The sequence below is a fragment of the Diabrotica undecimpunctata genome, chromosome 2, assembly GCF_040954645.1.
Source record: "Diabrotica undecimpunctata isolate CICGRU chromosome 2, icDiaUnde3, whole genome shotgun sequence".
In the NCBI taxonomy this organism is placed as follows: domain Eukaryota; kingdom Metazoa; phylum Arthropoda; class Insecta; order Coleoptera; family Chrysomelidae; genus Diabrotica; species Diabrotica undecimpunctata.
This window is the reverse complement of record NC_092804.1, coordinates 143,063,227-143,077,402: the sequence shown is the minus strand read 5'-3', so window position 1 is coordinate 143,077,402 and position 14,176 is coordinate 143,063,227. Positions and strand designations below refer to the sequence as shown.

The window sequence follows — 14,176 nt, the reverse complement described above, 5'->3', positions numbered from 1 at the left end:
AACAACTGGAATTCTTCTCTATCTTGTGCTAATCGTATATTGTGCTGGCCTCTCTGATGTCCGTCAAATAATTGGCATAAATTTAGCAGCCAAGAGAATTTCTTTTGTCCGATGCCTCGTCTTCCTTCGTTCTTTCCTTCAACGATCAACTGCAAAAAACCGTACTTACCGTTTCTATAGATATGGCCAACATAAAGTGTTTTTCTTCACTTAACTGTAGTCAATAAATAGTTCCTTAACCTTTAACGTTATAAACATCAAATATTTGTTATTTTTCTTTAAATCATTATTTTATTCCAATATCTGTTGACTTTATTCATTTGTTAACATTTTGTTTTGTTTTACTATTTTTTCTTCTAAAATAGTTGGAGCTCAAATCTGTATTTATTTCTCGTATTCTACTCCAGTCTATTCTACAACATAGACATTATATAAAATGTCTATAATGTCTTGATTTTCGTCTGTCAATGTTACTTTAAAAATTTAAATATATTTATATTATTTAAATCTCCATTGGGGTAATTTGATAATTTCTTTATATTTAATATTTCTCCAATATCCAGATCCGAGGTTCCCGAAGCACATATTCAACCATCATCATCATCATCCATTTTCACATCCATTGTTGGATATAGGCCTCCTCCAAACGTCTCCAATTCTCTTTATCTCTAGCTGCTGCAATCCAGCTTGTTTCTATTCTCCTTAGGTCGTCGGTCCATCGGGTGGGTGGTCTGCCTCGACTTCGCTTGTCGGCTCTTGGTCTCCACTCCAATAATCTCTTCGTCCATCTTCCGTCTTCCATTCTAGCAACATGTCCAGCCCACCTCCACTTTTGTTTATTGATTCGCAGTATAATATCGTCTATGCCAGTTCGTCGGCGTATCTCCTCATTTCTCAATCTTTCAAGGTTAGGCCCAGCATTGATCTCTCCATTCGCCTTTGTGTTACCCTCAGTTTTTCGGCAGTAGCTTTCGTTAAAGTTTGAGTCTCTGCTCCGTAGGTCAAGACTGGTAAGATGCATTGGTTAAATGCCTTCCTTTTCAGGTGAATTGGGGTATTTGTTTTAAAAATGTCTCTCATCCTTCCATATGCCGCCCATCCCAACGTGATTCGTCTATTTAGCTCGCAGGTTTGGTTGTCTCTGGTTATTCTAATTTCATGACCCAGTATGTGTATTTATCGTCTATTCTACCTAATACCTACCCTACCTATCGTAATTGTACCTTGTTGTTATTGATCTGTATCTCTTCGCTGGGAACCATATTGGTCATTATTTTGGTTTTCTCGAAATTTATCTCCAGCCCAGTTTCTTGTAGTATGTCATTCAGTTCTTGGAGCATGTTCTTGGAGCATATTCAACCATAGGGAATGAAAACTGTAATAGCATGGCAGCTACTTTGAAAAACTCGACAGCTGCACTAAAACTACATACATGCACACACACATTCAGCCACATTCAAATCAGTATCTAAAGTCAACAACCACGCTAACTACGTTCAACAGGTGATCCACCTGCACGAAGCCAGCAACATATGCAACAATAACGCCCAACGTATTTTTTCCACATTTTTGTAAAGCTATAGGCAGGATTTGCTTCTCTTTTATTGATATTAAGATTTAATTTTTATCAATTATTATTTTTATATTATATATGAATCATTTTTTTAAGTGTAATAAATATGATTATCATGTTTTAGTTGTCCCACCCAATTTTCAAATTTGTATTTAAGATAAGGCATTCCTACACCTAAGAGACTGAGCTAGACGAAGCCTCAAACGTTAGTTGGAGTTTTTTTTTTTTAACCTATTCTCTATCCTTCCATTGTTGGATGTAGGTCTCCCCCAGTTCTCTCCATCTTTCCCTATCTTGAGCTGTTCTCTGCTCTTCTATCTTGGCCTGTGTAAATGACCATGTCTGTGTTCCGTAGGTGAGCACCGGTATTATACAGGAGTTATATGCCTTGCTTCGTAAGTATAGAGGGATTGTTTGATTTTTTAGAAAGTAAGAAAGTTTGCCGAACGCTGCCCATCCCATTCTTACTCGTCTCGTTATTTCGGCTGTTTGATTTTCTCTGTTAGCTCTGATCTGTTCTACTTTTTCTGTTTGTATTTTTGTAATGTTTGTATGTTAAAAAAAAATACAAATAGTTGGAGTTTAATTGTTACATATTTATTCATTCTGTCAACACTCTATCATTTGATACACTTTTGATTCATGGTATCTTCAATATCAGTGTAGCGTAGACAGTACGTAGCATTGAATGGCGGACCATCGAATAGTCTACGGGACTACAACCACATTTCATTAACGGGGGAGACGTTATTCATTATGAATGTGTTAATGTAAAGGTACTTAGAAATTGGTCAAGAGGTCTATACTTTAAAAATATATATAAAGGGTTGGCTATATACCACAATTTAAAACTTAAAAAAGAAAGTATAAAAACTTTTTTCCTAATTGGTGTATTTAATTTTTATTAAAAATTATCCAAAAGGATATTTTAGTATAAATTAAATGTACCAATTATAAATAAAGAAGTTCTTACACCTCATTTTAACCTAACAATAAAATTAAGCATGATAAACTGGTTGATAGCTTAAGGAAGCAAAATATTGAATGAACAGAAAAAATTAAAATAAAATAATAAAGAGAGAAGTTACTAACAATTATTTACATTATGCTAACGATATGGTAGTAAAGGGTGTTTTTTTAGAGGCATAGAACATGAAATTGACTTTATTTGAAAGATAATCTTTTGGCATTATAATTTAAATATGAATTCTGGCATATGACCGACACGGCTGGCTCTGACGTAGTCTATTCTGGAGGTCCACTTTTCGATCACTTTCTCCAATATTTGTCGCAGTATATCGGCAATAACGCGGCGAATGTTGTCCGCGGCGACCAAGTGGTCAATCGTTTCATGCTTATTGGCATAGACTAGTACCAAAGAATATAGACGCTTATAGAAGCGCAGTTCAAATGGGCGATTTGGTTACGGTTTAAGAGGGTGGCTGCATAAACTCACAGCGTGGTGCCGTGGCCGTCGGCTTAAAACTATCATGAAAATTTCATAATGAAATATGTAGTTAGGGGGAAGTGGGAAAGGAGTGCGAACGGGTAACTTTGCATCTACGCCGAAACAAATTTCGATGTCATTGATTTGCAAACTTTTTTTTTGTTGTCTTTTTTTTGTTTTTTCACAATAAAATCTTTATTGTCAATTTAAATTTTTAATTTTAAAACTTAAAAATGTATGATGTTTACAATATTCAAAGTATTTATTTTTTTAATTGTATAACTTTGAATTAAAAATTGGTTTGTTCCAACACAAGGAAAAACCGTCACATAACTTTTTATTATACTGTTTTTCTGCCCAGAAATTAACGAAACATTTTTAAAAAATTTCAATTTAAAAAAAAAAGTATTCAATGAAACTTTTTACTAAATTATGAAATTTTCCATTTCGCCAAAACTTCCAAACTTCCATTTCATCCATAATTTTTCAATAACAACAAAAAGCATTCCTGATTTATTTTTGAAATAACAAAATAAACTTTAACAGTACATTTTAATGAATAGTACCTATATGTGAAAGTTTTTACGCTGTATGGGTACTATTTAATCTTGTTTTAAAATAACAACTAGTAGTATCTAAAACATAATTTTCACAATGAATGAATATTGGTGAAATTATTACAAAATAGTCTTAAACTGATTTATACTTAAGATTTGTACATATTTCAATTAAAACTTTGAATCATAATAATTTTTCTAAAAAGATTAAATTATTAAAAGGTAAAATAATATTATTTTCTTTAAAAAATTTTATAAAACGCAAAAATTTAATCCTATTCTACGACCACGCGGCATCTACATATAAAAATATCTAAAGTTGCATTTATTGCCCCACTCTTTCATATTTTAGAAGCAATGGTAGAGCCAAAGCTGACATGACCGCTCCTTAGTGGTACCACGTGCAACACGTGCGTTCCACTCGTCCCACTTTTCCTTATCTATATCCCACTTTTTGCTCACTTTCAAAAATAACAGTGAATGATTCTTCTATAAGCGTCTATATTCTTTGCTAGTACCTTCACACATCCCCACATAAAATATTCTCACACTGTTAAATCGCACGATCTTGGAGGCCAATTCACGGTCCGAAATGTGAAACTATGAGGTTACCAAACGTTTCCTTCAATAAATCAATTGTGACACGAGCTGTGTGACATGTTCTTCTAGTTTCATGACCGTTATCGATCGTTGGATATCATGTTGGCTACCATATTCGCTATCGTGACTTTATTGACAGCAGCTCTAAATAACGATGTAGTTGATTTTCCATACCATTGCCTTAGATTTTTCAGCCATGATGTTCTTCTTCTACCAGGACCACGATTACCTTGGATCTTTCCTTGAATGATCAGATGTAGAAAGATCATATTTTTCAGGGTGTCTCATAATGTGACCGAAGTATTCCAGCTTGCGTTTCTTTATTATATTGACCAATTGTGTTGTTTGGTTCAGCCGTCTAAGGACCTCCTCATTTCTAACTCTGCCGACCCAGCTTATTTTCAGTAGTCGTCTGTATATCCACATCTCAAAGGCTGTCAAGCGTTTAAGGATAGCCTCAGTTAGAGTCCACGCTTCCACTCCATACAGCAGGACAGGAAAGATGTAGCAAGATGTCATTCGAACTCTAAGGTCATAAGGCTAAGATCGTGACTGCAAAGTACGTTTCTCATTTTTACAAAGGCAGCTCGGGCTTGTTCTATTAGGCTTTTAATTTCTGAGGTTGGATCCCAGCTCTCATTGATATTACTGCCGAGATACACGAGTTTCTCTACTCTGTCCAGCGTGGCATCTCCGACTTTTATACCGTCATCCTGTGACATGTTGCGCCATCTTATTGAAACAACAGCTCCTGTATACCATAGTTGTTCAATTGGGAAAGAAAAAAGGCAGTAATCATGGCTCTCTAGCGTTCACCATTGACTGTTCTGGCCAGCGTCGTTTTTGAAGAAGTGCGGTCCAAGGATTCCACCAGACCATAAAGCACACCGAACAGTAAGGATGTAATGGTTTCTTAACATACATTTGAGGATTATCTTAACTTCAAATAAGGCAGTTTTGTTTGTTGCCGTAGCCATTCAACCGAAAGTGAGCTTCATCGCTAAACAAAATTCGCTTATGAAAATCGGAATCAACGGCAATCTCGTTTTGGGCCCACTCACCGAATCTACGAATCTAAGCCTTGCTAGGTGATGATGTACCTTCAATTCTTGCATTCACGTATCCAACTGCTGTGCACGATGGCAAAAAGACTGACTCGGCTCTTCCTGTATGCTACGCTCTACAGCAGCAACAATTTCTGTACGCACTGTACGACGTGTCTGTGGATACATATTATCATTTAGATTAAACGTGATGCAAAAACGTTCTATGGTTAACCAACTTACTTGCTCTGATGGACTATTATGTTGGCCATGAAATGGACGTAGAGCGCGATACGTATTTCGAATAGAACCATAATTTTCAAAATAAATTTGTACAATTTGGAAGCGTTGTTCAGGCGTCAAGTGCATTCATGCATAAAAGCCAAACCAAACTTAACATAAATCACTTGACAGCTGTCAAAATAAATAACAGTTAAAAAAGTGTTACCACCTTACACTTCTATACCTCTACTCTAAAAAACAGATAATTTATTATTTACAGAATATTATACATCAGAATGGTCTTTGTATTACCTAGGGAATAAAGATGAATTTAAACAAAAAAATAGATAAAAAGTTATTCAAAAACTCTACATTAGTTCATGGCGTTGAAGCACGGACGCCGAAAAATCAGTTATACAAAAATTGGAGGTGTCCGAGAGATAGCGGATCATAGACAGATCAGACCGTATTACAAGTGAAGAAGTATTATAAAGAATAAAGAAAGATAAAGTAATACGAATAGTAAAAAAATGAAAATTGCAATAGTGAAACTCAGAAGAGTGTATTGCGCTTGACGGAGATTACGTTGAAAAACAAAAAAAAATACGCGAAATATTTGAAAATTGTTTTTATCCATTCTAAGATTTTATAGAACAACCTTCGTATTGTAGTTATGCCATAGTTCTATCTACATTTAATTATAGCAATGAACAATTTTTTTTTCAATCATAAATTTAGTATATTCGCTTAGGGACACAGTAAAGATGTGAAAGCTTGCTGATTATTTTTTTTGTAATTTATAGCTCACAAAGTGGAGTGGTATTTATTATATTACATACATCACTGTATATCCTCGTGGTAAATGTTATCTTATTGTTGTTCCGCAAGATATTTTTACACAATGATATCGACTGTTAGGATATCCAATGCAGTGCATATCCTGTAAAAATATAACCGACTATAAATAACTTGACTTAATGATGCAGTTGAAATGAGTCAAGTTTTAAACTATGTATTTATGCAACGGCTAAAAAAGGAGACATGACTAATGAAATTCAATACGCTAATTAAGACATTTTACACCAACAATCACAGAAGTAGCATTATATTGCAAATTATACCTACCATGTAAAAAAATATAACGCCAGAAATTACAAATGCAGAAATAAATCTAACACTATAAATTGTAGATATTTTTTAGATGGGATTAGATCACAATTATTGATTGTAATGAAAATTAGATTTTATATCTGCTGCCAATCCGAAAATCGTTTTCAAAAAATTGTACTCTGCCAAGGGTACTCTGTTCATCAGTTCATTATATTTCGCCAATTTTCATTGGCATCATCAGATGAGACCTACAATTATTTGAAACATGGTAAAATACAATTTAATAATTGTTTGTTGTTTATATCTTACTTGATTGAGGTTAACGGCAGTATGATTTATTTTAATAACATCAAGTAATGATTTGTGGGTACAATGTGGATTGTAGCTATCTTCGACATGTATTAGTTGTATAATTTACGTTCACAATTAAAATATAAAAAACAAACACAATTCAAATTAAAATCAAAACAGACACAAAAAAACGTTTAGTTCGGTAACTGTCATTGTCATTTCTTATATTTTAATTGTGAACGCAAATTATACAACTAAATGTTACATGTCGAAGATAGCTACAATCCACACCCACAAATCATTACTTGATGTTATTAAAATAAATCATACTGCCGTTAACCTCAATCAAGTAAGATATAAACAACAAACAATTATTAAATTGTATTGTACCATGTTTCAAATAATTGTAGCTCTCATCTGATGATGCCAATGACTGTTGGACTGTTGGACAGAGTACACTTGGCTTTCAATCAGCTGTATACCCAATTAACCTCAACCCCCTTTTTCATCTACCAGATCAGCTGTTATTTTAGAGGATATATATATATATATATATATATATATATATATATACCTGTTTTGGATGGGTTGGAGTCAATAATAGGGCTATTGGTTAACTATTTTTTTATTCTCGAGCTTTCAATTGTGTTTACAATTATTATCAAGAGCTAAAAAAGACAAAATACTTACAAGGTTGAACTAAAAAGAAAAAACAATTTTTGTTAACTTACCAAATAAAAATTAGTTTGGTAAGTAAAAATCACTGCTTACATCTTCAAAATATTTAATACAAAAATGTTTTTATCTAATAAATGTTTCGCCAAAAATTTTTATAATTTTGAAAACATTTTTTTAATATAAAAATAATTGAATTTATAAATAAGTTCAAATAGCAACCAATTACAAATAGCCTCAATGTCATAAATGCCAACATAAAATTTTTATTTTTGACAATTATATTGCCAAAAGTGAAATTTCGTTTAAACATTATTTTTTGTTTAGTAACAAAAAGAAGAAGATTTATTCACCGTTGACAGGTGTCTGAAAGAATGTGACAGATATATGGAGAATTAAATATGACATTTTACAAGTTTTATATATAAATCATAAAGAAAGAATATAATTATAAATTTTGCTTAAATTTTGAATTTCAGATCTTTTGTTTAAACTCTTATCATTTTTGCTAATACAAACCATTTCCAAAAAAGTCCTTTTAAATTTATTACTTTCACTACATAAAATTTTAATGTTATCAAAATCCATAATATGGTCTTTATCGATTACATGTTCTGCCATATTATGGATTTTGATAACATTAAAATTTTATGTAGTGAAAGTAATAAATTTAAAAGGACTTTTTTGGAAATGGTTTGTATAAGCAAAAATGATAAGAGTTTAAACAAAAGATCTGAAATTCAAAATTTAAGCAAAATTTATAATTATATTCTTTCTTTATGATTTATATATAAAACTTGTAAAATGTCATATTTAATTCTCCATATATCTGTCACATTCTTTCAGACATCTGTCAACGGTGAATAAATCTTCTTCTTTTTGTTACTAAACAAAAAATAATGTTTAAACGAAATTTCACTTTTGGCAATATAATTGTCAAAAATAAAAATTTTATGTTGGCATTTATGACATTGAGGCTATTTGTAATTGGTTGCTATTTGAACTTATTTATAAATTCAATTATTTTTATATTAAAAAAATGTTTTCAAAATTATAAAAATTTTCGGAGAAACATTTATTAGATAAAAACATTTTTGTATTAAATATTTTGAAGATGTAAGCAGTGATTTTTACTTACCAAACTAATTTTTATTTGGTAAGTTAACAAAAATTGTTTTTTCTTTTTAGTTCAACCTTGTAAGTATTTTGTCTTTTTTAGCTCTTGATAATAATTGTAAACACAATTGAAAGCTCGAGAATAAAAAAATAGTTAACCAATAGCCCTATTATTGACTCCAACCCATCCAAAACAGTTATATATTTGTTCCAAACGAGTCACAAGTACTGCTTTTTTATTATTCTTATATATATATATATATATATATATATATATATATATATATATTATATATATATATATATATATATATATATATATATATATATATATATATTTGGGGGCAAAGATGGAAATAGATGGACGCACTGAAACAGAAATAGAAGAACGGATCATAAAAGGAAAAAAAAAATAATAGGCGCACTAAACTCACCACTCTTGTCAAAAACTCTTTCTAAACAGAAAAAGATAAGTAAATGGAGGAGGGACTAGCACCTTTTTTATCGTGTTTGATTCCGGGAACCGGGCTATATGTCCTGCCCACTTCAGACGGTTTCGCTTGCTTATAGTGGTAATATGTTTTCCACCTTATACCTTATGTTTATAGATATTCTGCAGTTCAAAGTTATATCTACGCCTACATATTCCGTTCTCACAGACCGCTCTCCGTATATCTTGCGTAGTAGACAGATTCGAAAGTAGATATAAGGATCGAATCGTTTTATAATGCCCCTTTGTCCGCTTCTTCTCGATCGACGATGATAAATACAATAAAACGTTGAAGTTGTGGAGTAAAAATGTTGGTTTTATTGACAGCTACTGATAATTATACTATAGATGTTAGTTAGGTAACTATCTACAACAGACTGCCCTCAAATGAGTTCAAATCCTTAATTTATAATCTCACAAATAATGTTTACCTCAGCACAGAGGTTATTGCTTCTATCATAATAAAAAACTTTGAAATATGAGCTTACAATATAATTTAATCTAGGCCGTAATTGCAACACTTAGGAAGTTCAAATGGAAAATATATTATTCGGCAATTTATTACGTTGTAGGCAAATTAACTAATTATTAAAATATTACACGATATGCTTTCACAATGTTTCAATTATACACAGTGAAACTATAAAATATTAAGAAGTTAAGAATAGTGTAAGATTACAAATTAAGGGATTAATTTGTGATTGAACACGTAGTACCTTTCTTTCAAAAATCGATAGAGAGGATTCATCTGTATTCTATACAGTCTTAAACGACAGACGTTTATTACCTAAGCACATGTTTGTAATTATGATTCGCGTTTTTATTTTCCCTGGTGTGTTATTATTGGGATTAATTGATGACCCTACATATATGAACTCTTTGAACGTTTCGAAGTTTTGGTCATTGACAATTAGATCTGCGCCAACATTTCTAGCTCTCGTGTTTGTGTTAGTCGGCGTGAATTTGGTTGTATTTTGAATTATATGTTATCCTATTCGTTCTGCTGCCGCTACTAGCTAGGTTAGGATTTCCGTGGTTCTCGCCCTAGTTCTTATTATAAAGTCCACGTCGCGTCGTCAGCATATGCCAGTATTTGGACCGATCTATTAAATCTAGTTCCCCTGCTATCTAAATTTGCGTCTCGTACCATTTTTTCTAAGGCTATGTTAAAAAGTTAACACACGCCAGCGCGTCTCCCTGCCTTATGGGGTTGACCAGTCGTTCTGAATTTTTACTGCTGATAGCATATTGGACATTAACATTTTTATCAAGCTTATGAGTTCTTTTGGAATACCTAACTCATCGATAGCGTCTTGGTCACAAGGCTTGGTCACAAGGCTTGGTCACAAGACTTGGTCTTGTGACACTATCATATGCCATTTTAAAATCGACAAGATACTACATATCCATACTAAACTTGCACTTTTTCGAGAATTTGTCGTAGAGTGAAGATCTGGTTTATAGTTGAACGTCCACGCCTGAAATCTGTCTGATATTCTCCTAGGAACGCTTCGATAGAAGGCTTCAATCTCTCATGCAAGATCTTTTCTTCACTTCTTCTTCTTTTTATGCAGACATGATTCTGTCTGTTTTTAATGTGCCTCCAGTAAGTTGTCGTTCTATCGTTTTCGTGGTCTTCCTATTGGAGAACTGTCTCCCGTCGTCTTTACTACTCTATTTGTTGTCATTCGGCTTATATGATCGTTCCATTCTACTCTTATATTTGTTACTCAGTCCTTGATGTTTTCCACCTTGCATCTACATCGTATATCTCTACTTCTAGCTCTGTCCCATAGTGTTTTATCAAGAATTTTTCTAAGTGTTTTGATCTCTGCTGTTTCTAACATCCTTTTTGTCCTCTCTGTGTCAGGTCGTGTTTCTGCCGCGTATGTTATTATTGGTCTGATAACGGTTTTGTAACTTTCATTTCTTTCTCGACATTTTTATATCTTCATATTGTTTCATTCGGGCAAACTGCGGCTCTGTTTGCTCTATTCACTTGATCTTCCACTTCTGTTTCGAGCTTTCCGTAGCTAGATAATGTGATGCCTAGATATTTAAACTCCATCACTTGTTCTTAATATAGTTCTGAAGCTATTTTCCTGTAGCATCTTAAAGCAATTACTATTTTAATGGGAATAAGCCACAATTGAAGTTTAAAATACGTTTATTCAATTTTTTTGAAAAAAAAAGTGTTGGGCCAAATCTGGTCCTCCGTATTTTATGAGTTCGTTCGGTATTCTGTCCTCTCTTCGTGATTTTCTGTTTTTTTTTTAATTTCCTGCTTCCTCTACCTCTTCTTCCACGATATTTATTTCTTCGTTTGCCGCCACCTCTGGTGTTGGTGTCACCTTTAGCAAATAGGGATTGAAAGTAGTCTGCCCATGTTTCCTTCTGAATGTGTTTCGTTTTCTTTATTGTAAAAAGACTTTCTTCTTTTCTTCACATTTTGTATTCACTTCCTCCCTAAACCATGGGGTTTTCTTTTTTGATATGTTAGTGTTTGTTACTTTCCTCTCTTCAAGTGATTCTTTTGCTGCGTTAATTATGTTATTTTTGAGTTTTTCCCAGCTTTCCCAGATGTTATCGTTTTCTAACATTTCTGATTGTTGTTTGTGTTGGTGTCGCTTTCTTAGGTGTGAAGTATTTCATGATTCACATTTCCCATAATACTAGGCTATGGACGCTACTTACATCTGCTTAGTTGAAGCATCCTACATCGATTATTTTTGATGGATGTATCTATTATAGATCTTCACATAGACGTTTGACGATATCTTGTATTCTGTATTTAGGAGAGTTATTTGGCGATAATTATTGCATTCTAGTTGGTTCCCCTTTTTGTGTAACGTGCATATTAAGCCTAAGCTCCATTCCTCACGCATTTACTCCTCAGACCAAATTTTACAAACTATGTTTTGCATCACCTTGTTGATCTGCTTTCCGTGTTTAAATAACTCTTCGGGGACAGCATCGCTGCCTGGAGATTTGTGGTTTTTTATTGATATTTTCACCTGTTCTAGCGAGGGGGTTCCACAAATTCCTCACCTCGGTATTCCAATTCTATGTTTCTATGTGTTCTAGTAGGTTCTCCTCGAAAGTGGCTTAGGGAGTTAGATTATATAATAATTTCCAAGTTATATGTGACGGTAGTTGAGATCACTTTATTCGTGTTGATAGCGCTACGTATAACTTGATGCGTACTCTGTGTAACGCGTGTTTGACGTCGGCATAACGCGAACTTGCTGACAACAATGTCGATAGTATAGTTGTATAGTTTACTGCATGGTAGTGCCATTGTCCGATTGGGCCGACGCCATTACCATGGAGTAAATTATATGAACTACATTGCCGTCGGCGAGTCCGCGTTATTCCGACGACAAACGTTGTTAGCGCAACTTATACAACTTATTATTACATACAATTAATAGAAATTTCAAGTTTTTTCAAAGTTTTTTCTTCCTTCATGTATTAAAATACATTGGCGATTACCTCACAAGTTTGAGCGTTTAAAATATTTTATGTAGTATACTTTTAAATTTTCTCACTGCCTTAATACATCACTGTTCTAATATATTTAACACCTGAGCACAAGTAATAGACTACAATCAAAGGATCTAAATGGTACGAATTTTTTGCGCCCCACTGTGTAGTACTTATGCGCCCCATAGTTCATTGTATGTACTGTACCTAAATTTAAAGTAACTGAGACATGTAAAGAGAAAACGTATAGCTCGTTTAAAAAGACTGACATGTGTATGATTAGTAATTAATAAAATGGAGGTACATAACAGAAGTAATTGAACAGATTAGCGAAATAGCACACATGCTTCTTTACACCTACTATTAATCGCATACCTTATTCAACTTTGGGAGCAAAAATAATTAAGAGTAAATAGAAATATAAAATAGTATATTAAAAAAAATACATAAAAATACTGGTAGTGTAAAATATTTACTTACGACTAGCCGGGGTATATCCGTAAACTCTTTGGTACATGCGATCGGTGACCAAAAACTCCGGATTGTAGTAGTGTTTATGATACCTCAACTTGTAATTGAAATGTTTGGGGTTTTTGTCATCAAATATAATCGCAACTGTTGTATAGTTTGGATTTTTATAGTAGTATCCCAGTAATTCATTTTCTGATCCAAATCTTTGAATGTCTGGAAAAGAAATAAACATATTAAATATATATAAAGCATAAATAAAAATATTTAAACTAAGATTTGTACTATTATTATTTATTTGTAATTTATTGGTTTACACACACTATACATTAATATAAGTGATAATTCTTTAGGTTGATCTGCACCCCGTAAACGACAAACTACACATTCAAAAAATTTGAAAAAATTTAAGAAGGTATATCTGATAACTAAAATTATTTTGACAAATTTTTAGCAAACTTCATGTTTTCGTTTTCGAAAAAAACTCAAAAATACTACTTTTTTCCAAGCGGGAAAACCAAACATACAATTTTGTTAATTTTTTCTTAAAGCATAAAGATATAATCCTGAGAAATACTCATGAATTTTTTGAAAATTTTTGAATGCTCAGTTTTGTTATAATAGGAAAAAATAATATGTTTCGGCTTATAATAAAGCTACCGGTAAGAAACCGGAAAAAAATGTAATAACAACATATATAAAACTGTAGAAGTGGAAAATATTTGCAATAAATCATTAAATATTTTTTCCTAAACATATGAAAAATCTCTTTAAACAAGAATTATATGTTGAACTGCCTCCATCAAATTATATTGTAGAGAGGTGCCTCCATCTGAAACGTCGGTAATATTTATCATCGATAAATAGCATTCCTTTCGGCTTCGAAACACTTAAAACGAATCGTCATACTAACAGGGTTGCCATATCAATTACTTTGTACAACACTCTGGAAGATTACAACAAAATTGAATAAGAATGTTATCGGTTTGAATTTTGTACTGGCCATGCTGAAACTTACACAACAGTAGATACTGTAACTTTTATTTTGAAAGTACGATATCATAAAATTTACAGTCTATATATATATTTAAGTAATATATA

At 32.6% G+C, this 14,176-nt stretch overlaps 1 protein-coding gene across 2 annotated transcripts in view; it reads right to left on the bottom strand.

The window, feature by feature from the left end:
- The window catches only part of LOC140434966 (phospholipid-transporting ATPase ABCA3-like), a 117,508-nt gene that overhangs the window by 67,150 nt on the left and 36,182 nt on the right, over window positions 1-14,176 (bottom strand). For both annotated transcript variants that reach the window (XM_072523612.1, XM_072523613.1), the window contains exon 3: window positions 13,088-13,291. In XM_072523612.1, the coding sequence (XP_072379713.1) occupies window positions 13,088-13,291 (204 nt within the window). The remainder of the gene's footprint in view (window positions 1-13,087; window positions 13,292-14,176) is intronic.